Source organism: Mustela lutreola, chromosome 7 (genome assembly GCF_030435805.1).
Source record: "Mustela lutreola isolate mMusLut2 chromosome 7, mMusLut2.pri, whole genome shotgun sequence".
NCBI lineage: Eukaryota > Metazoa > Chordata > Mammalia > Carnivora > Mustelidae > Mustela > Mustela lutreola.
This window is the reverse complement of record NC_081296.1, coordinates 111,776,059-111,799,758: the sequence shown is the minus strand read 5'-3', so window position 1 is coordinate 111,799,758 and position 23,700 is coordinate 111,776,059. Positions and strand designations below refer to the sequence as shown.

The window sequence follows — 23,700 nt, the reverse complement described above, 5'->3', positions numbered from 1 at the left end:
GTGCCCACTGCAGTGGAGGATGGGTCTCAGCCAGCCTGTGCCCTGGATCCCATCCCTTCCCAGTAATAGCAAAGAAACCAACCTCCTATACTGGCCATGACGACCCAGGCTTAGTCCTAAGTACCTTATCTACTAACTGATGTAATCCTATAGCAGCTCTGTGAGGTAGGAATCACCCCAGTTTTACCAAGGAGGAAGCTATGGCACCATAACTTGTCCAAAATCACATAGCCACAGTACATTTGCATGGCTTGAGTCCACGTGTGCAAGTGCTCTGCCAAACCTCATCTCCAGACATTCCTCTAGCAGCCCTCTCCCCGCTTTCTTGAGTCATCAATTTCCCTTTCTCTACTAGGTCTTACCATCAAATTCCAAGCAAATTCTAGTATTTCCTATTTTGAGAAGGTAGCCTGGATTCTATATCTCCTTCCAGCTACCCTCGTCTGTCCCTACCCTCCCTTTTAAACATTTTTAAAAATTTTAATCCTGTTAGTTAACATTTAATGTATTATGGATTTCAGAGGTACAGGTCTGTCATTCGTCAGTCTTATATAACACCCAGTGCTCATTACATCACATGCCCTCCTTAATGTCCACCACCCAGTTACCCCCCCCCCCCCACCTCCCCTCCAGCAACTCTCAAGTTTATTTCCTATGATTAGGAGTCCTATGATTAGAAATCCTCTCTGGTTTCTTCTTGTTTCATTTTTTCCCCTCTCTTCTCCTATGATCCTCTGTTTTGTTTCTTAAATTTCACATATGAGTGAAATCATATGGTAATTGTCTTTCTCTGATTGACTTATTTTGCTTAGCTTAATACCCTCTAGTTCCATTCATGTTGTTGCAAATGGCAACATTTCATTTTTGATGGCTGTATAATATTTCTATATATACATATGTGTGTGTGTGTGTGTGTGTGTGTACCACATTCTTTTTATTCATTCATCTGTTGATGGGTAGCTGGGCTTTTTTCATGGTTTGGCTCTTGTTGTCCCTGTTCTTTTTTTCAAAAAGTTTTGTAAGCTTTTTTTTTTTTTTTTTTTTTTTTTTTTTAATATTTGCAGTATGTACTTCCTTTTTTTCTAATATTCTTTTCAACTACTCCATTTTGACTCTTATCCCTACCTTTCCATGAAACAACTTAGGTGAAGTCACTAATCATTTCCAAAGTGCCAAAGGTAGAGGTAATATCAACGCTGGAGGGACAGTCTCAGTTTTCTTACTCAGGCCCCCAGAAGTATTTTATTCCTTTGTCTTTGTCCACACCATACTCAGCTTGGTTTTTCACCTGCCTCAATGGTCACTTTTCAGTCTCCTTTGCTGGATCTCCCTCTGCTGGCTAACTTCTAAATGTTCGATTGTCTGGGGCTTAGACTGGACAACTTTTCCTTCTACCCACACTCATTCTTTTGGTGATCTCAGCCAGTCTCAAGCCTGTAAATATTATTATTATTATTATTTTTAAAGATTTTATTTATTTGTTTAACAGACAGAGAACACAAGTAGGCAGAGAGGCAGGCAGAGAGAGAGGGGGAAACAGGCTCCCTGCTGAGCAGAGAGCCTGATGCAGGGCTTGATCCTGGGATCATGACGTGAGCCGAAGGCAGAGGTTTTAACCCACTGAGCCATCTAGGTGCCCCAAGGCTGTAAATATTATTTCTAAATTGGTGATTCTTAGATTTTTATGTCTAGCTTTGATCTTCCCTGGGCTTCCAACATTTCCACTTGGAAACCATAGGCATAGCAATCACATGATTAATGTGTCTCAAATAAAATTCTTGATTTTGCTCTTTGCCCTTTAGTTTCCTTCTTTAATAAAGTGCCGTATTCCTTCCACATCGCACATCATACTTATCAGTAGGGCTCTGCCTGCAAATTACCTTCATATTACATCCCAGATCTGACCATCTCTTCCTGCTTCCAGAACTATATCCGTGTCCAAAGCACCGCCATCTTATTCCCTGGCTTGTAAAATAGCCTCCCAGTGGATCTCTTTGCTTTGTGTCTTGCTCTGATTTAGCCCATTTTTCATGCTGCAGCCTGTAATTCCTTATAACTAAATATACACTAAATCTGATCCCTGCCTACCCCTCCCACCTCATTTCCTGTCCTTTCTTGCTCCCAGCTCAGTCTTTGCCCTTCTTTGAACACAGCACACAACTGCCTCAAGGCTTTTATTTTTGCTGTTCTTCTGTTCCCTGCTTCTGGGAATATGCCTCCTATAGATACTGACCTAACTTAAACAAGAGAATTCATTATTTTGGTATAATCTCTGTTCAGACTTTACCAGAAAAGCTGCCCTTTGTCTGGATCTCCCCATCCAGAAAAGCAGAGTCTGCCATTCTCCATCTTTCTTCCAGTTTTAGTCAGAGTGTCATATTGTATCCTAGATCTGTGTGTGTACGTTTCTCCTCGAGTGGCCTATTAACTTCATGAAGGCAGAGATGGTGCTACATTATTTCTAGTGCCCGGAACTAGGTTCTTGATAAATAGTTATTACATTTTTGGAATATTTTCCAAATATTCTAAATATTTGGAATGAGAGGTATTAAGAGGTATTACGTTGTACAAAGTTAGAGGATATATAAGAATGAAAAAGATCAGATGTAATATTTTTTTAAAAGTTAAAAAAAAAAAACCCTGTAAGCAATAGATGTAAAGGAATGTATGTGGAGAAATTGTCTACAAGCAGAAAAAGAGAGCCTCAGAATTCCTGGGTGGCTCTAACCCTCCCTCTTCCCTTCTCCGCCATCCCTGGAGAGTTCCTTTTTGCAAACTGCCATGTGGAGAGCCAAGAGAAGAGAGCAAGGGGAAGGCCTTCAATGAGCTTGGTGAACTCTCATCAGGGGCTTCAGGGTGCATCGATAGTGAGGGCGGAAGCTTGAAGTATTCCTAGAAAATTAAAGTTGGTGAAACCAAGTAAAATTGGGGATCTTAGGTTTCCTACACCCCCTCTGCTTGAAGCATTGAATGTGACAAATTGTGAATTTAACTCTTACCATGGTGGCAGTGATAATGATTTTTTTTTCAAGTGTGCTTTTCTGACGGTCTTTGATCAATATCCTATTTCCTAACCTCTTTTAGAGTGGAATTGAGAATGTTGATGTAATTGTTTCCACATTCTTGGGTCGATCTTCCTTCCAACAGGAACCGGGAGTGGATTTATGTACTTCTCACTTGTGACTTCTACTCATTGATATGGAAGAAGAATAGAAGGAAAATTGTGCCCAAATCATGAATTTTCTTGTTTAGTATGATAAGATACAAAAGGATTGGGACACTGTCTTTAAGTTCTGTTCGTATTTTAGTGTGCGTTCTAATGGGCGAAACTTTTTTTTTTAATTGCAGTATAGTTGACAGACACCGTTACATTGGTTTCAGCTGTACAGTATAGTGATATGACAAGTCTATACGTTAGGCTATGTTCGTCACAAGTGTAGCTACCATCTGTACCATACAATGCTGTTCCGATACCATTGACTCTCTTCCCTATGCTGTTCCTATTATCTCTGTGACTTATTAATTCCATAACTGGAAGCCTGTATCTCCCATTCCCCTTCACCCATTTTGCCCATCTCCCATCTGTTCTTTCCTCTGGCAACCATCAGTTTGTTGTCTGTATTTATGGGTCTGTTTCTGCTTTTTGTTTGTTTATTCATTTGTTTCGGTTTTTAGATCCCACGTATAAGTGAAATCATATGATACCCGTTTTTCTCTGACTTATTTCGTTTAATGTAATACCCTCAAGACCATTCATGTTGCTGCCAATGGCAAGATCTCACTCCTTTTATGGTTGAGTAACATTCCTTACTATTTGTATACACCACTTTTTTTTTAATCCATTCATCTGTCCATGATTACTTTGATTGCTTCCAAATTTTGGCTATTATAAATAATGCCTCAAGAAACATAGGGGTGCACATATCTTTTTGAATCAATATTTTCGTTTTCTTTGGGTGAAATTATGAGATCATATGGGATTTCTATTTTTAATTTTTTGAGGAATCCCCATAATGTCTTCCACAGTGGCTGTACCATTTTGCATTCCCACCAACAGTGCATGAGTGTTCCTTTTTTCTACATCTCCCCCAACACTTGTTTTTCTTGTCTTTTTGTTTCTAGCCATTCTGACAGGGGCAAGGGGATATCTCATTGTGGTTTTGATTAGTATTTCCTTGATGATTAGTGATGTTGAGCATCTTTTTATGTGTTTGTTGGCCATCTGTGAATCTTCTTTGGAAAACTGTCCATTCAGGTCTTCTGCCCATTTTTTAACTGGATTATTTGTTCTTCTGATGTTGAGTTGTATAACTTCTTTATATATTTTGGATATTAACCTAGTGGATCCATCTTTAATGACCTCCAGAAAACAGGGAAGGGATGATTTCTACCTTTGTAAATATAAATTTGACTAATAAAAATTTATATTACCTGAACTTTGACTCCAAATAAACATGCTGTGTACTAATGATCTGACCTAATTGTGATTTTGAAAGTTTGAAATACAGGTGTATGGTGAGCACCTAGTCTTGCAAGGCCTGTGTTGCCCAACTTTGGTTATAAAATTTGTTTTAAAAGGTCAAGTAGAATTATTTTGTAGTGTTTGGGTCATTTCAAAAGACACATATGTAGGCACTTACTGTATCCCTTCGTGTTTCTTGTTGATTTCTTTTTTCCTAGAGGGAGAAGAAGATGAGGATGAAGAGGAGGAAGAGGAGGAAGATGAAGAAGAGGAAGATGAGGAGGAAGATGAAGAAGATAAAGACACAGAGTCCCTGGATGATAGCTTGGATGGTGACGCTGAGCTGCCTGGGTTTACTCTCCCTGGCATCACGTCTCAAGAACCTGGCTTCGAGCGGGGAAACCTGGGCCCTTTGGATGGAGCCACCGACCAGGTGCCAGACGCCATCGAGTGGGAACAGCAGAATCAGGGCCTGGGTAAGAGTCGTGCGTGTTTCTTTCTTCCTCCTCCCTCACCACCTCTTATTTTTCTAAGGTGGCAGCTTTCTTTCTTGGCCTCGATTGTGGAGCAAAGTGGATTTTCTGGTGATGTTTATGGATGGTTCATTTCAGAAAAAGTTACCAGTTTTTTCTTCTATGTTTATAGTCAGTGCTCTTAAATAGCCGGGCTCCAAACAGTCTCCAGCTGCCCCCTGAGAGCACAGTTACCTCGTTTTTGGAAGGAATTCCATCTTTCCTTCCCAGCTGGAAGACAACTATAGGTTTTGGGAGGACTTCCAAATGGGGAGCAGACATGAGTAACCAGTGTGCTGAACAAGCAGCGTGAGTGGTCTCAAGTCAGAAAACAAATATATGGTGTTACCTTCTGTCGCTGTGGAATTTGCTCCCTAGGAGAAATTCTTCCCTCACTTCTGAGGGAGTGCTTGGCAGTCTTGTCCCTTTTCTGTTTCCTCTTAAGGCTGCATTTGCTTGTCAGGGACAGGCTCAGTTTGGCAGTCTGTGTCCAGACACCCACGTGCTTGCTCTGTCCTGGGCATGGCTCGAATTATCCTAGAGAGGCTTCGTGGATGCAGGCAGACTTCACCTTGGACCATCTCTCCCCGGTCAGCAGGGAGGCTCCCCTGTCTGTCTCCTCTTGGCTTTTTCTGGAGAAATGCTGTAAAGCCCTGGTTGAGTCCTTGAGGCCTGACTCTTCTCCCAAGAAACGCCCTCTCCGAAATTCTCTTAGTCTTTTTAATAACTAGCCCCATTTATAACCTTCAGTTCTGCAGAGGTTAGCTTTACAAATCATATAACCAGTGTTTGGTGATTTCATGGAAAATTTGGATGTATGTTTGGAACTTTGCTCTGGAATATCATACTTGTATATTGTGGTTCTTTGGTTGAAATGTCCAATTTTGAATCCTAGTGCCTATGATTTCTTTAAGATCACTCTTCCCTCTGATGAAAACTCTCTTTTAGATCTATGGTGAGAAGGGGTGAGAGCATTAATATGGGGGCAGAGCTGGAAAATCACTATGTCAGGTTATTGCATGATTGTGTAGTTGAAAATAAGCTCGCTCCCTTTTTTTAAAGACTCTGTCTATCTATCTACGTATCTACCTATCTCAGAGAGAGGAGAGCACATGTGCATGCATTTGAGGATGGGGGTGGAAAGGGACAGAGGGAGAGGGAGAAACAGGCTCCCCCTTGAGGAGGGAGCCCCGTGCAGGGCTTGATCCTAGGACCTCAAGATCTTGCCCTGAGCTGAAGGCAGATACTTCACCAATTGAGCCGTCCCTGCACCTCAGCTCTTTTTTTTTTTTTTTTTAAAGCTGAAACTGGGACGCCTGGGTGGCTCAGTTGGTTAAGCAGCTGCCTTCGGCTCAGGTCATGATCCCAGCGTCCTGGGATCGAGTCCCACATCGGGCTCCTTGCTCAGCAGGGAGCTGCTTCTCCCTCTGCCTCTGCCTGCCATTCTGTCTGCCTCTGCTCGCTCTCTCCCCCTCTCTCTCTCTGATTAAAAAAAAAAAAAAAAAAAAAAAAAATTAAATTTAAAGCTGAAACTGGACTTGGTAAAACTTTTAAAGGTTTACGGTCTAAGGAGGAATGCTTTTCTTTGATGAACTGTCCTTTCGCTTTGGTTAATTAATTCATCCAACAAACCTAACTGAGCTCCTACTCTGTTCTTGGCGCATTGTGTGGCTCCGGGGACAGAGAGAAAAGCAAGAGGGGTGCCTTCCTTTGATTAGAGCAGAACCTACTTCAAAGGTTTCCAAGCAGGGAGGTTGAGTTTTCTAATAAAGGTAGGTTATAAGAGTGTGAAGCAGAGATGTGGAAGGGGCCCTATTGTGCTACTGTCCTGCCTCCCGATTCTAGTCCCCATGCACAGCTAAATATTCTTAAGTTAGAGCTACTAATTTAGTGATTTGTTAGGCTTTTAAAAGTGATTCCCATAAGTCCCGAGGTTTTTAATATATCAGAGTTTCTCTTATTTATTTGACAGAGAGAGAGAGATCACAAGTAGGCAGAGAGGCAGGCAGAGAGAGAGGGGGAAGCACGCTCTCTGCTGAGCAGAGAGCCCGATGCGGGGCTCGATCCCAGGACCCTGGGACCATGACCTGAGCCCAAGGCAGAGGCTCAATCCACTGAGCCACCCAGGCGCCCCCAGAGTTTCTCTTATTATAATAATTTACTATTTCCCCAGATGTCCCTTACTTTTTACTGTCACTTCCTTTCTTGATAAATTCTTCTTATCAACATGTTGTAGCACTGAGTTTCCTGGGAACCAAAACAAGGAATAAATCTTCCAAGCTGGGATTTTTTTTTTTTTCCTCCTTCCCACTGTGGGAAGACTGTGTTTGAGTAGTATCTGGGACTAGAATTTTATTTGCTTTTCACCATTTTCTTGGAGTGATAGAAGTATATCCTAGTCACTCATAAAGTTATTACATGTAACATTAATAAAGAATAAACATTAATTGATACAGTTTTCTTAATATTCTCAGGTCAGTTGAAACAGGGAAAATCTCTCCTATTTGTGGCTCCCCAAAGATGTCTGTGTCCTAATCTCTGAAACTTGTGAATGTATTACCTTGCCTGGCAAAAAGGACTTTAGCGAGGTGGTTAAGTTAAGGATCTTGAGACAGTTATTCCGGATCATCTGGGTGGGCCCAATTAATCACAAGTGTCCTTATAAGAGGGAGGTAGGAGAGTCAGAGTCAGAGAAAGAGATGCTATGAGAGAGGCAAAGGTCAGAGTGATGTGGCCATGAGCCACGGAATTCCAGTAGCCTCCAGAAGCTTAAAAAGGCAAGGAAATGGATTTTTCCCCCTTGAACCTTGAACCTCTAGAATGCAACCCTGCTGACACTTTGATTTTAGCCCCTCAAGACCCATTTCAGACTTTCCACATGCAGAACTGTAAGGTGATAAATTTGTGTTGTTTTGAGCCACTGAGTTTGTGGTAAATTGTTACAGCAGAAATAGAAAACTAATATAGATTTCATTAAGTATTTCATGGGAAGCATCATTGAAGGAACAGAGCTGCATGGCAGCTATAGTCAGAGTGTGACTAGTGTAAACTTAAGGGTAGTTTTCCTTTTTCAAAGATTTAGGTATTTATTTTAGAGAGAGAGAGTGAGAGAGAGAATGAGTGTGGGAGTGGGGGGTGGAGGGGAAGAGGGAGAGAGAGAGAGGATCCTCAAGTAGACTCCCTGCAGAGCGCAGAGCCCAAAGTAGGGGTCAATCCCAGGACCCCGAGATCATGACCTGAGCCGAAATCAAGAGTCAGATGCTCAACCCACCGAGTCACCCAGGTGCCCTAAGTATAGTTCTTCATGAATTATTAACAGTGCAAAAATTGAGACCTTTTAAAAAGTAATTCTATTTAATATAATACCACTCTAATTGACCTTCTTCATGCTTGTTTTCAGTTGGTTTATTTATAGATTATCACATCCTATTTTATAATATGAATGACATTCCAAAGCAAATGCTAAAACCCATATAAACCTTTAAAAATGAACAGATTGGGGGCACCTGGGTGGCTCAGTGGGTTGAGCCTCTACCTTTGGCTCAGGTCATGATCCCATGGGCCTGGGATCGAGTCCCATGTTGGGCTCTCCGCTCAGCAGGGAGCCTGCTTCTCCTCATCTCTCTCTCTGTCTGTCTCTCTGCCTATTTGTGATCTCTCTCTCTGTCAAATAAATAAATAAAATCTTTAAAAAAAAAAAAAAGAACAGATTGAAGTGGGTAGCTGGGATTGGCTAAAAATTTGAATAGATTATAGGTTTCATTTCCTGTGAAGTAACATGAGCAGACAACTTAGATGACTTTCCAAGCAAAGCAGTAGATTCATGGCCCCAGATTCTCTGAACCTGTTTTCTGCTCATCATATACACATTGCCTCTAAAACTTTGGAGGGAGAGAGCTCAGCTTCTTGATCTTGCTGTTGAGAGGTGTGAGTGGAATGAACTGTCTGTCATCGGGATAGAGAGAATTAGCAGCAAAAATCCCCTTTTATGGTTGAGGTGGATTGACTGATTGGTAAATCTAGGAGCATACAGGAAGTTGTTTATTCCAATATGCAAAGACAATTTCTTTCTTTCTTTCTTTTTTTTTTTTAAAAAAAGATTTTATTTATTTATTTGACAGAGAGAAAGATCACAATTAGGCAGAGAGGCAGGCAGAGAGAGGGGGAAGCAGGCTCCCTGCTAAGCAGAGAGTCGGACGTGGGACTCAATCCCAGGACCCTGAGATCATGACCTGAGTCGAAGGCAGCGGCTTAACCCACTGAGCCACCCAGGCGCCCGCAAAGTCAATTTCTTATTTAACAAGTTCATTTTCAAGTTTATTGGCAAGGACCCATCTAGAGAGCAGACGTGATGACTTGCTCCACTTCTAATCCTGTTATGTACTACAATAAATCACACAACTATGCTTTTTAATGTATAAAATCAAAATGATCAAAGTTGAGTCAACATCTCCATTTTAATGCTGAAGCATTTCCAATGTAATTAATACCTGGGGATTCTTTCCCTTTTTGTATTCTATCTCTGTCAGGATGCCTCTAGTTGTAGGTAGCAGGAACCTTAACTTAAATTGGTTTAAAGAATAAAAGAATTTATTTTCTTTGAAAACAAGAATTCCAGAGACAGAGCTCTTGGGTCAGTTAACTCGTAGCTATGCAGTCATCAGTGAACCCAGGCTTTCCCATCTTGCTGCACTGTCTCCCTTGGTGTGTGACTTTTCCCTAGGACTGGCCTCCTTATGGTTGCAATGGCGGCAGCTGCTTCAGGAGTCACACCCGGGGAAGACATTGTCCAGAGAAAGGAGGCTGTCTTTTCACTGTGTTTCTTTTTTAAGAGAGAGCCTTTCCTAGAATTCCCCAGTAGAATTCTTCCTGCCTCTAATTGGCTGGGATTAGGCTACATGCCGATTTCTAAACAGTTATTGCAAGGGACTGTGATCACATGGCTGGTGGGATCAGTGGGGGTGGGCGTCAGCTACCAGGAGATCACTCGTGATTTCTGTGTGTTTCTGATCACTTCCTTGTAGCTGATACTATCCATGTCTCTTCTATCCTCTAAGAATTCCATGGTCAATCCTGTTAAATTAATAACCTTATTTTCAATATGTTCTGGGTTTATAAGTTCTGGATGAGAGCCCAAGGGAGGCGTTGTTCCATTTCCTTCCTCCATAGACCATTTTGACCACTTTTCCATTTGGTTGATGTTCTGGATGGACAGCACTTCCAAAAGCCATCATGTGGTTAAGTGCAGAATTATTACAGCTATCTTCACTTTTTTTCAAAGCCTACATCTAACATTAGAATGGGCTTTTTGATTTAGGAATAGAATATTTTTTCTCTGGAGGTTTTTAAAAAACACGAGAAGTATTCAGTTAACAGACTAGGGATGTGTGTGAAAAGCAGAAGAATGAAGAGCTCTGTGTTTCTATCTTTTCATCAGACATTCAGTGAGCACCTACTACGTGTGGGCCCTATGCTGTGGAAATGCTGATTGGCTAACAGATGAAGAGATAAATAACTGCGGGGCCGAGTGGTCCCATAGAAGTGAGGTCAGTGGCTGAGCAATTCCACAGTGAGGAACTGAATCATCACTTACAAGCAGAGAATGATTTGAGTGGCAGCCCTCTGAGGTGTGACCTCAAAGGGGCTTTGCCTGGTCCCCTAATTTATATCATCCTTTCTGCCTTAACATGATGCCTACTTCTCAATAGTAGAGCCTTCCTTTGGATTGAGATTGAGGGCCTTGAGAAGGCCCTCAAAAAATGCAAATCTGCTATCTGGGCAGGATAACTCATTAAGATATTATCATTTATTTATTATTATTGTTATTAATTTACCAGGCTCCTTAGCTCATGACTTTGGATGATGTTAAGAAAAAAGAGAGAGGAACACAAGACAAATGTGTTTTGAGTTGGTAGGAAGGTAGAATGAACTGTAGGCAAAGAGCATAGGGGTTGGACCCTATAGGAGCTGAGCTATGGGAAAGTCACACCTTTAACCCTAAAACATGTCAGCTTTTCTCCGTCTTCCCCTTGTGCTCCTTTTTCTTATTCTTTGAAGACATGTAACATGTAGCTGAGACTGACCACTTAAATATAGTCCAGCATGGGCTGTGGCAACAAGGAGAAAGTGCTCCATAAAAGATAGTGGGAAGTGTGACATTTCAAACAACTCTCCACTGCAACAAATGTCAGTGTATTTTGATGTCTAACATAGTAAGCTGTGGATTGAAAGGTTGCTCAGGAAGCTTCCCGGGCTAATGTAAGTAAATATGTGTATGGAGGAGAGGGAGGAGTAGAACCGTAATCCAGCATAACCAGAACAAAGCGAGTGGTACATTGGCTAACGTCTCCAGACCCATGGTTCGTAATCTTGGCTGCCCATTGGAATCACCTAGAGAGCGACAGAATATACTGAAGCCTGGGTCTTACCCAAGAGGACAGCTGTCCTCTATTGTTCCCTTGGAGCAAGGAAGCTTCTGTTTCTGCAGTGGAGTGGAGAAAGAGGATTTTAAGAAGTGTTTCTATAGTCTATGAATAGAATCCTTATTAGTAGAGATTTACATGGTTTTTAGTGATCTTTTGTATATTGTGTTCGTGTGTCTTAAGAAAACTGTCCTCCAGCTTTATCCAGTCACATAGAGGTCAAACTCAAAGTCAGTATCTATCCTCTAGTTTCCCCAGAAAGCCAGTGGTCACATTATAGACTCCTGAATCTGGATGGGGGAGGTTTGTCCCCAGACTTCTGTGTCTGGGAAGACTGAGCATCTTCTGGTGTGTGTGTCCTAGGTGGGCATCTCCCAGTTGCCTGGGATTCCTTTCTTTCCTTTTTTTTTTTTAGATTTTATTTATTTATTTGACATACAAAAGTCATAAGTAGGCAGAGAGGTAGGCAGAAAGAGAGGGGGAAGCAGGCTCCCCGCTGAGTAGGGAGCCCGATGTGGGGCTCCATCCCAGGACCCTGGGATCATGACCTGAGCCGAAGGCAGAGGCTTTAACCCACTGAGCCACCCAGGCGCCCCGGGATTTCTTTCTGTCCCGAGCTGGTACCCAGGGTTTCTGGATTTGAAGGTAATGCCTTTCGCCCTTTCTTTGGAAAGCACTGAATTATTTTTTCTAGTCAGGAGGAGCAGAAGATTTAGGTGCAGACCTCCTTTTTCACATAGTCAAGGCACCCGGATGTCAGAGTTTAAAATAGAGATCGTGATCCCTGCCTTTCTCTGCCTCACGAGGATGAGCTCATAAGAGAAATGAGGTCTGCAGAGGAGGACATCTTCCAAGGCCAAGATATTATTTCGTAGATCTTTCCATTTGAGCTGTTGGATTACTTGCAGGTTAGTACTAGCTGGAGATTCCAGGGGAGACAAATCTGTCCATATGCCTGTGGTAAAGAATTCAGCAAACTCAGGATTTCCGTAGGCTTGAAAGGCACTTATTTCCTGAATTTTCCATTTACTTATTTTTATCCTGTTGTATTGTAGGTATTTTTGTCAGAAGGCTTAAATCCTCTTTTTAGCACGAGGTAGGTATAAATAGGTTAAATTCATAAAAACGAATAGACTTCCTTCCCGCTGACCATCTCCAGCTGTGCTCACAAATGTCTGCCGAGGACCACAGAACAGAAATTCGTATGAACCAGAAGTCAAAAGGGGAGCTGGCCAAGCTTGCAGAAAGTCAGGTGCTGGCCTCAAAACAATTTAATGTACTCTTGTTCCTTCCTTTCTTCTTGACATCTGTGACACTTCTGATGGGCAGTTATGTGTATTGGCTGCAAACTTCCGTGTTCCTTTAACACAAGAAACATTAAGCTGTTTGGGAAGAGGAAAAGACTGATGGCATGGAAAATTTTGTGGATTGTGCTAAATGTTTTTTAAGACTGATACCTAACTACTTTTCAGAGCTGTCTGTTGGACTTTTGTACCAACAATCTCAGGTTGAACTGAGGCTTCAGGGATTCATTAATTCCAAGAGTCATCGACAGAACTCAGGTCATTAACACGCACGCACGCACGCACTCATCCTTCACTTTGCCCAAGTGAGCTGTGAGTTCCCTTCTCCTCCTAAGTTTTCTTTTGAGAAAATGAGTGAGGGAAACCCACAAAATAGAGTTAGTAAAGAGTGTCTCTCTAGCCTAGAGGTAGCCACAGCTTTCTATGTTCAGAGTGGCTAACTCCCTCAGACATAAAGCCTCTCTGGGGGTATTCCTGTGTGCTGGAAGGGAAATCAGTATTGGTTGTTAAAATAAAAATCTTTGCACCAGCTGTGTCTCTCTAGTAGTAGGTTCTGCATGATCTAAAAGAACTGCCAACCTCTCAAGCTGGCCTCAGGAAGCCAAAGCTATTTTTGAAATTCAAGGGATTAGTGGTGCAAAGCAGAAATGCAACCCAGCAAAAGGGAAGAAGGGATTAACTGTTAAAATAAGGAATCAGACATTTCGATCAGGTCCCTTGGAGATTAACAGTTCAGGGGCAGGAAGCATTTTTTGTCTCTTCCATATATCACTGGAATAGTCCAGGACCTGCACGATCTGTCTGGGTCTACTTTCCCATTTTACTTTTCCTGGCTTCTCTGGTCCAGACCTCTGCCTTCATCAGACTTTTGTCACCGTCACCAGAGCATACGTTTCCACAGATCTGCATCTGTCCATGGGCAGCTCTTGCCAAAGCCTTTCCTGGAACCCCTCACTCACACTGAGCCCGCCTTTGTGAAAGTTGCCCTGCAGTTATCATCAGGATAGCTCAATTTCCATTCACCGCACTATCTCATTTTGCTTATTTTTGGGGAGCCTCACAACATCTAGCACTCAGCATTGAGTACTGTGGATTGCTTAAAAGGGGGTTCTCTTCCAGCCGGTAACCCTTCTGGTCCTGAAACGTTCTATCACCATTGGGAGGAGGGATGGGTATGCTTTATTGTGCTCTGCCAGTTAAACAGTAGTCCCTTATGTAACTATCCTGAGTTGCAATATGGGGCCAGGCTGAGGTTTTTAAATGCAATTCAGCTCAATTAACAGAAAAAGCATTAACTCAATTCGTGGACAGAAGTGGTAACTGATCAGGTACTGAGGGCTTCCCGTGCTGCCTATAACTGTTATTAAGCTTAAAGATCATATGGCAGGTAGAACTTCATCTGAAATTAACTTTTTCTGGTTCTCTCGACTTACCCCAAAGTAGTTTTTACATCTCCAAAGCCTTTAGTAATGCACTAATTATAGCATGCCTTTGGATCAGAAACCATACATAGCATTTTGAAAGCCAGGTTTTCTGGAACATAATCTGTCATTTTATTTTCTTTTTCCAGCTTTATTGAGGCATCATTGACATATTGACATATTCTTGACATAAAGCTTACATATGTATAAGTTTTAGGTACACAGTGTGTTGATTTGATGTACTTATATATCGCAAAATTGATTCCCAATGTGACATTAGCTAACACCTCCATCCCATCGCATAACTACCATTTCTTTCTTTGGTGAGTAGTCTAACATTTTAGACTCCCCCCCCCCCCCCCCCCCCCCGGAATGAACTTTGAGTGATTCTACACGGTGGAACTGATCAGACCTTGAAAATGTTGGGCCATTTATCTTCATTGTCTCAGCATCTGAATCACATAGAATCAGATGATTGCATTCCCACAGTGATCTATCATTCAAAAAATTTCCAAATAGTGAATTAGGAGGCATAATAGAGATAAGGCCTTTGTAGCTTCTACCAAAGAATATAAACAGCCATAGTATCAGCTAGGTGGAAGTGAGAAATTTATTGAACCTGGTTCTCCTTGCTACTGAATCAGAGCTTCCCCCAGGCAGAGAATCCAGTTGTTTTTTTCTATCTCACTTCTGGGTGCAGGAAGATTATAATAATAATAACAACAGTATTTTAAAAGTTTTAGGGTCTTGCTTTGAAAAAAAAAAAAAAGTCTCTTTTCATGTCTTTAATGCCCTGTAGGAGTTCCTAGATACTGGGTTCCTGTGTCAAAGTTTCACTAAAAATAAATTTGGATGGTTGATTACAGAGATCCTTCTGGAAACCTACAGTCAAATATCTTGACTCCAAATTATTCATCTTTATTTACACAGTGATCTGTATAAGATAATAGACTTAATCCTTTACAGAAGCTGAAGCCCTTATCTGTATTTTCATAATTAAATTCCATTGAATTAGAATTAGGAGGAAAAACACATTTCTTTCATTAGGAATGGATTTCTTAGGTGAAAATTCAGCAGTCACTTTTCCTTTGGAGAGCTAGAGAAGGAGTCTTGGAACTAAGCCAGAAAATAATCTCTTCATCAGCTACAGTTAATAAAAACATTAATAAGGCACATTACATCTGAGAAGAATGCTGTGAGCTAATTCCTTCATAATCAGAATGCACTTGTAAGCTCAGTTGGGAAATTACGGTGAAATAATCTAGTAGGCTCTCCTGAGAATTAAATAAGAAGAAATATTGAGGAACTGGGAAAATTTTCAAGAAGAAATTAAGTATAAATCTCCCTCTTTGAAAAATATAGAGGGAAGTAAACAAAGATGGTGTTAAAATCTTCCAATGATGTTAAAACAAAATTGAGAAAGTAGTGGAAACAGTGTCCTTATCTCTTGATTTGAAGTTAGATGATGTTAAATTAAGGTGAATTACTTAATCAAATGTTATTGGTGTGCTGTATTAAGAATCTAGAATATTTGAAGTCTCAGACATTATTTGATCACCAAGGAATGCACTTGACTTTTGCATTTCAGAAAATAGAGCAGTTCGGTAGTTTTTGCCTGTCTCCAGCCGAGACCATAAAAGAAGGACGTGAAAGCCTCAAAGCCAAGCTTAGTGATCAGGGGTGGCTGAAGTCAGCCCGTGAACTTGTTCTTTTCATTTCAGCATTTGAGAATTAATAATCACAGGGTTCTGCTTTTCCAACTCAGAACTGTTCTGCTTTTCTGTTGGACAAAAGGATTCTTTCACAGAACCTGGCACAAAATATAGATATATGGTCAACAGTTTCAATTCATGTGGAGCATCTTTAAAATAAACTTCAGAAACATACAGATTTTCAAGACCCAGGGAAGGAATTTAAAGTGGAGGAGTGCACACCTCTGAGGGAATTTTGATTTACATCTTCCATCTCTAAGTTTTCCTGCAGGGCTGAAATATTTCTGAAATAATGGGATTTGATTTTTAACTGCTCCTTTTGAAAGAGGACAGCAACTGTTTGGAACGGGATGGATTTGATGAATTCTTGGGGGTAAATACTCAAAGTATGTTGGTGACTTCCAACCGCATAAGGTCTGATATGAAATCAGCCAGAGGCAGCAGGTGAATGACTACCTGGGTTTGTTTATCACAAGCCTGAGAAAGTATCGCATATCCTGTAGGACCAAGACCCTGGGCTTCCAAGCCCTGCCATATGGGAAGCAGATGGGTCAGGGAGGCCATGCACAGAGAGGTAAGGTGAAGAGTTGTTGCCATGTAGGCTTTACTGTTCAGGCCTGAGCCCCTGAAACCACAGAGACAACTCCTTGGCTTAAGCCACTAATAAAAGTGGGCTGGGGCAAACCATGGGAAAAACTACGATGCTGGGAAGTTTGTTTTCAGAGGGATCTTGCAGCCTTTTCTTCCTCCTTCTCCCTGGTCACCATCCTCCTCATCCTCACTTTGCACTCTTCCTTTGAGCTTGGGTGGCACCCCTCCCCCTGCCCGGGACCTCCCTGGCATCCAGAGGGGCCTTGGTCTTCTCTTAATTCCTTTCTCTGTATTGTAACTTTTTTTTTTTTTTAATATTTTATTTATTTATTTGAGAGAGAGACAGTGAGAGAGAGCATGAGCGAGGAGAAGGTCAGAGAGAGAAGCAGACTCCCCATGGAGCTGGGAGCCCGATGCGGGACTCGATCCCAGGAATCCAGGATCATGACCTGAGCCGAAGGCAGTCGTCCAACCAACTGAGCCACCCAGGCGTCCCTGTAACTCTTTTTTGAAGACCTTGGTTTGGAGACTTTTTTGAGGGATCATCAATAATTCATAGTTGTTAAAAGATACATTTTAAAATTGGAATTAATCATGCTTCTCATTCAGCTATAAAATGAAAATATGTCACAGATTTTGAAAACCTCATTAATTAATAAAGGAACCAGGCAGATGCTACAACCAGTTCAAAGCAGAGATCAAAGAATCATAAATTTACATGGACTCAAGGACCATTAAAATGAATTTAGAAATGGATGCAGGGTGACATTTTCCCTTTTTTGGGGGGGAGGCAGTTCTAAAGAAGAATTATTTGTATTGTTATGAGTTATTAACTTAAAGAGTCTAAAATAGTCCAAAGGCAGTGCAGACCCTAATGGAGTCACAAAACTTTTGGAGGCTTCATCACACCAATTGCAAGGATATTCAATAGTCTCTTCCTTATTCTAAAGTTTGTATTTTTTTCTAACACCTTCATCTAAGACTACCTTATAACCCTAATGTGTTTGGAAACCTGTCTACCATGAAAGAATACTTGTTAACTGAGAGAACTTAATGGTGGACTTTGGGTAAGTGGGAATGTATCTGCTAGGGAAGGCCAGCTGCTGTAACAAATAGCTACCAGCTCAGTGGGTTAAACACAATGTATTTCTTACTTGCCCTTTCACCATTCCCAGTCACTCATTCAGTTACACTTCCGTCAGGTGTCTCCACATCTTTCTGGACCTAAGCAGCCTTACTGGATGCTGCAGGCAGCCAGAAGGCAGGAAAGAGATACAACCTGGGAACACTTTGGCTTGGAACGGATTTATTTTCTTCCACTCAGATTCTGTTGGTGAGAACTAGTCACGTGCCCCATGGGCCAGGTGGTCACAGTAATAGTGAATGTGCCTTAGCTGAAGCAAAAGCAGCTTGGTGGGCACTTTGCATTTTCAGGAGTCAGTTTCTAGGGGCAAGTCCCTTAGGCTAACCCCAGAAAACTGTTGGTTGTTTTTAAATTATTGTTCAGTCATTAGTGATGAGCTGAACATAGTGTCTGTTCTCCAGGAGAGTGTGAGTCATGGGGAAGAAAAGTCAAGATTGTGATGCAGGATATGACATATGCTGTGGACGCCCCCGCCCCCCAAAAAAAATGCTCTGAAGGTGCTAAAGGGTGGAAGACTAATTTCAACCAACAAGAACCATGGGAAACATTAGAAACAGCATGTAGGTTGGCAGTTGAGAGCCTAGAATTTGGAGTTAGGAAATTGTGGATTCAAGCCTTCACTTTACCACCACTGACCCTAAACGAGTTTTTAACTTTTCTGAGCCTTGGTTTTCCTAATTCTAAAAAGGGCATAATAACTCAGTGCATAGGATATTTGTAGCATTACATGACTAAATGTACATGTACAAAGTGAAGCAAAAGTTATTTATATGAAACCTTCAGGGTTAAGTTGTTTCAACAGGCAGCAGAGGGCAAGGGGTCTGCTAAAAAAAGGCCCGTGGGTTCCATTCTTTTCCTGCCTCCCTCCATAGGGAGCTTTTATATATGGGAGTTCCTAATCAGACTATATTTGAGAAAAGTGAGTCCATTACCAACCATACCTTTTAAAACCTAGACATTTTTGAGAGCTGAACTGTTTAAAAACCTGACAAGGATTTCTAGCAGCCTTTGCTGATTTGTTCTTTCTTTCCCAATAGTGGTTGTCTGCACAGAACTCAATTAACTGTTTAATTTAGCTGCTGTAGTGTGAAGTGATTGCCTGCCTTAGAGACAGCATAAATAATTGGTCAGTTTTTCACTTGTCAGGCATCGTTTCTTCAAGCTATAGGTAAGGTTTCTGTTTCTTACTCTACATTTTTTTTTCCCAAAGATTTTATTTATTTACTTGACAGACAGAGATCACAAGTAGGCAGAGAGGCAGACAGAGAGAGGAGAAAGCCTGATGCAGGGCTCGATCCCAGGAAGCTCGGATCATGACCCGAGCCGAAGGCAGAGGCTTTAACCCACTGAGCCATCCAGGTGCCCCTCTTACTCTACATTTTTGTGTGTAAGGTTTTTTTTTTTTTTTCCTCGGGTTCATTATATATTTTAATTTTGGGAACATGTATGATAATTACAGAATGCTGTCAGGAAAGAAAAAAAAATCACAACATGACTACCTTCAGAACATTTAACATAAATGGCAGTAGCATTAGGATATGAACTTGAAATTTGAGAGTGTTCTCTCCTACTTAGTTTCCTCATATAAGTTCATATCCAACTTCTCTGTGTGAATGTCTTAATATTCTTATGTAGCTGAGCATAATCCTTAGGAAAAAGCAGGTGCAGTGAACATTAACATGCTTACAAATTATCTGGGGATCCTGATAAAATGCGGGGTCTGATTCAGTTAGGTCTGGGGTGGGACACAAGATGTGGCATTGTGTGAAGCCCCCAGGAGCTGTCGATGCTGCTGGTCTGTGGCCCACACGGTGAGTGGCAAGAGCCAGTGGACATAACTTTTTATTGCTGAAGTTGAGGAAACCTCACTTGGGGTCCAGAAGGTCTTTTTAAAAAGGAGTTAGGGGCACCTGGGTGGCTCAGTGGGTTAAAGCCCCTGCCTTCAGCTCAGGTCATATACCCAGGGTCCTGGGATCGAGCCCTACATCAGGCTCTCTGCTCGGCGGGAGGCCTGCTTCTCTTCCTCTTTCTCTGCCTGCCTCTCTGCCTGCTTGAGGTCTCTCTGTCAAATAAATAAATAAAATATTAAAAAAAAAAAACTTTAAAAAGGAGTTAGAAATTCGTGGTATCTGCTTCATTAAAGCTGCAGTTGATTGGTCCTCCCAGAATTTGTTGGATCCTTAGACTCACTAATTTTGGCCCTATTTTAAAGTTTTAATATAATTTCATGTGTTGTTTTATTTACTCTCAATGATGGTGACAAGGGCATTTCATCTCTCTCTGCCTTGTCTTCAAAAGTGAAAATGGCCTCATGTGTTACCTGCTGTAGAGGAGTGATGTGGATGAACTATGCCATTCTTGACTAGTATGTCTAATTTTACTGACAAGTCTTACCATGAACCCAGCTGCTCAGATCATTTCCATGGTTATTAGTTCTGCTTATTGGAAGTATGGAATTTTAGGACTTCCTCGTTGCTGGTTAGATTGTAATGCCAAGGAAGTCAACCCCCAGCTCCATTCAGGTAAGGATTTCATGCTGAATCCTTAAAAAAAAAAAAAAAAAAAAAGCCCTGTGAATGTGCTGTTTATCACAGTAGAGTCCTGGTCAGAGCAGATTGGAGTAAAGTAAGTCCAGCCTGCTCTTGCGAGAAAAATATCCAAGTACATCTTCAAAGTTTTTAATGAGCACCTACCTTTTACATAGCATTCTTCTTCTTCTTCTTTTTTTTTTTTTTAAAGATTTTTTTTATTTATTTGCCAAAGATAGAGAGAGAGAGTACACACAAGCAGGCAGAGAGGCAGGCAGAGGCAGCGACGAGAGAAGCAGGCTCCCCGCCGAGCAAGGAGCCTGATGCGGGACTCGATCCCAGGACCTTGGAATCATGACCTGAGCCGAAGGCAGCGGCTTAACCGACTGAGCCACCCAGGCGTCCCTCTTTTTTTTTTTTAACGAGAGAGAGAGAGAGAGCATGGGCAGTGGGGAGAGGGAGAAGCAGGCTCCCTGCTGAGTAGGGGCTCGTTGCAGGACTTGATACCAGGACCCTGAGATTATGACCTGAGCCAAAGGTAGATGCCTAATGGCTGAGCCACTCAAGTGCCCCTTACATAGCATTTTTATGGGCATGTAAATGTAGAATAAAATTAACAGTAGTAGCTCTCATTAAATGGATGCTTGCTCTCTATCTATATTGCTAAGCACTTGATTTACTTTACATTGTTTGAGTTTCATAGGTAGTTATTATTATTGTCCATTTACAATTAAGAAAACTTCAGGGTATGCTCCTGATCAGAATGGCTCCCAAATTTCCATGGTCTCAAAATAGCCATGTTGTTTCCAGGGATCACATCTCAATGTGATGATATCCTGCAGAAAAGAGACAGTTCCTTCTTACAATCTTTTTGAGGAAGAAAGATCCACAGGAGCTGCTCACAGGTTTTTTTTTTTTTTTTTTTTTTTTTTTTTTTTTCTCCCCCAGTCCCATATTGGCCACAGTCATGTCATATGCCGTGTCTAAACCAATCACTAGCAAAACAAATGGAACAGTTTTGGTCCCATTGAATTAGGCCTGAGGTCAACAGAATACAGCCTTTGGGCCAAATCCAGCCTGATATTTGTTTCTGTAAATAAAGTTTTATTGGAACACAGCCATGCTATTTGTTTACACAGAGTATTCTTGGAGGACAATGCGTTGACTCTCACTCTTGACCTCATTCTTTTCACTTTGGGATGTTGTATCTATCATTTCTCACTCTTTAAAAAAGTCTGTGTTTGCTTTCACCATAGAACGTCAGAGTTGAGTGGTTGCAACAGAGACTTTTATAGCCTGCAAAATATAAAATATTTACTATCTGGCCCTTTACAGAAAATGTTTGCCAACTACTGGCATAGGAGACCTGTCAGGAGCCATTCCCTGCACCAAGGAAGGGCCTCTATGGGCAGAACAAGGGTTCTGTCAAGATGGAAGGACTAAGTGGCGTTGGAGAGGCAGCCTGCAGTGACTATTCCAGAAGGGGAGTCTTTTTTCCAGTGAAGCAGATGTGCTTTGAAGGATGTTTGTGTGGGAAGGTAGCTATAACAGTGGCAGGACAGTATCTTAGACTGAAGTCAAGTGAAACGGATTAGGTGAAAGTAAAAGTAGAAAGGAGTGATGACTCCTAGGTCTTGGCATGTGAGGGATTATGAGCAGTTCTTTCAAATTCAGGTCACTCAGCCAGTGCAGAGTCCCGTGTAGTTCCCAGGGGTCACGTGACAGGGAGAAGCAACAACAATGGAGCAGAGCAGCTCCTAAGCTTTTGCCTTGCCCTGATGAGAGTTTTGATTTCTGAAGACAAAGGAAACAAGAGGAACTGTGAATATTATCAAGTCAGCACTGGTAGCCAAAATGTGAGAGGCCATGGCCATTTCATTTCTGAGTAGGAGACAGAGCTGGGTTTACTTAGCCACACTTCAGGACTCCAGCAAAGCAAAAAGAGAGCGGAGGGAGAAGTTTATCCCTACCCATTAACTCCAAATAAGTACATACCTCGTGATTGGTAGTAGTTTCTAGAAATTTCTATTCTATTGTACAACTGAAAATGAACCTGATGAGGAAGCAAAAGGTAGAATTTAAAAAACCAATGTGGTTTCAGGAGGAATTTGGATTTTAGAAGAAGAAGAAGATGACAGTGTGTGTGTGAGAACAGTAGAGTCAGAAATAGGTAGATAATATCCCTTGCTAGCTCTGGCAACTTGAGAACATTAGTGAACCTCTCTGAGCCCCAGTTTCCTAATTTGTAAGTTAGGAGGATAATATTTAGCCATACAGAGTATTCTTGGAGGCCAACGCGTCGACTCTCACTCTTGACCTCATTCTTTTCACTTTGGGATGTTGTTTGTATCAGTTCTTACTCTTTAAAAAATCTTCTCTTACCAAACCTTTTGTAACTGGTGTGTCATTAAGAACTAAATGTGGTTTAGCTCAGGGGCCCTTAGCTTATTTTCTTGGGCCTTCCCTGTCCTGTCTGTCCACCAAATACATAACACCACCAAGTCCATGGCCCCCTCACTGGGCTTTTGAATGGTCTAGGGCATTGGCTGTGATGTGGAGGGCCCACTGGAGTATTCCAAAGGTACAGAACAAAATAACAGCATGGCCAGATGGGACTGCTCACTCTCTGCCTGGCCAGCAGCAGGCCTTGGTGCACACAAAACCAAACTGTGTAGGTGGTGCCTACAGAAGGAACCAGCGGCTCAAACCTGGCTTCAGCAAGGCAGATGGTCTTCAAGTGGTCAGTAGACACTCTCACATGAGTCCTGGGTGCTCAGGTGATGCTCTTTCAAGTCCCCCCCCCCCCACCCCGCAACCCCTGGCCAGGTCTGCTCCTTATTCCCTTCTTGGTCAGCTTCTATAGGACCACCTTTCAAACTTCCAGGGTCCTATTTGTTAACTCTCTTCCTTTCTAAGCCCTTCTTGCTTCCAGCTCTGGTACCCACCCAGTTTTATCCCTCCTCCATTTTCCAAAAGTTTGTTCTCTTTCTCTCTCTCTTTTTTTTTGAAACAACTTTATTGAAATAAAATTTAAATATCATAAAATTCACTTGTTTAAAGTGTACAATTCAGTGTGCTTGAATATATTTAGAACTGTGCAAGTATCACCATAATCTAATTTTAGAACCTTATCATTACCCCCAAATCACCTTGAACCTAATAGTAGTCACTCTCCCTCCTGCCCCCAACCCCTGCTGTCCCCCAACCCTAGACAACCAGTGATCTACTTTCTGTCTATAGATTTGCTTATTCTGGACATATCTTATGATATGTGGTCATTTGTGACTTCTTTAATTTGGCTTCTTTCTGGCTACTTTCATTTGGCATAATAACATTTTGGGGGCTCATCCATGTTATAGCTTATATTACTACGTCTTTCCCTTTTCTTGTTAAATGATAATCTATTGTACTGATATACCATATTTTGTTTGCCCATTCTCATATTGAGGAGCATTTATGTTATATCTACTTTTTAGCAATGATAAATACTGCTGCCAAGAACATTCATGTACAAGCTTTTCTGTGGACATATTTTTTTCACTTCTCTTATGTAGATTCCTCAGAGTGAAATTGTTGGGTCATGAGGTAGCTCTGTGTTTAACAT

At 41.6% G+C, this 23,700-nt stretch overlaps 1 protein-coding gene across 2 annotated transcripts in view; it reads left to right on the top strand.

Moving 5' to 3' along the window:
- ARMH4 (armadillo like helical domain containing 4) overlaps positions 1 to 23,700 on the top strand; it is a 120,508-nt gene that overhangs the window by 35,987 nt on the left and 60,821 nt on the right. For both annotated transcript variants that reach the window (XM_059182190.1, XM_059182192.1), the window contains exon 5: positions 4,681 to 4,938. In XM_059182190.1, coding sequence (XP_059038173.1) covers positions 4,681 to 4,938 — 258 coding nt within the window. The remainder of the gene's footprint in view (positions 1 to 4,680; positions 4,939 to 23,700) is intronic.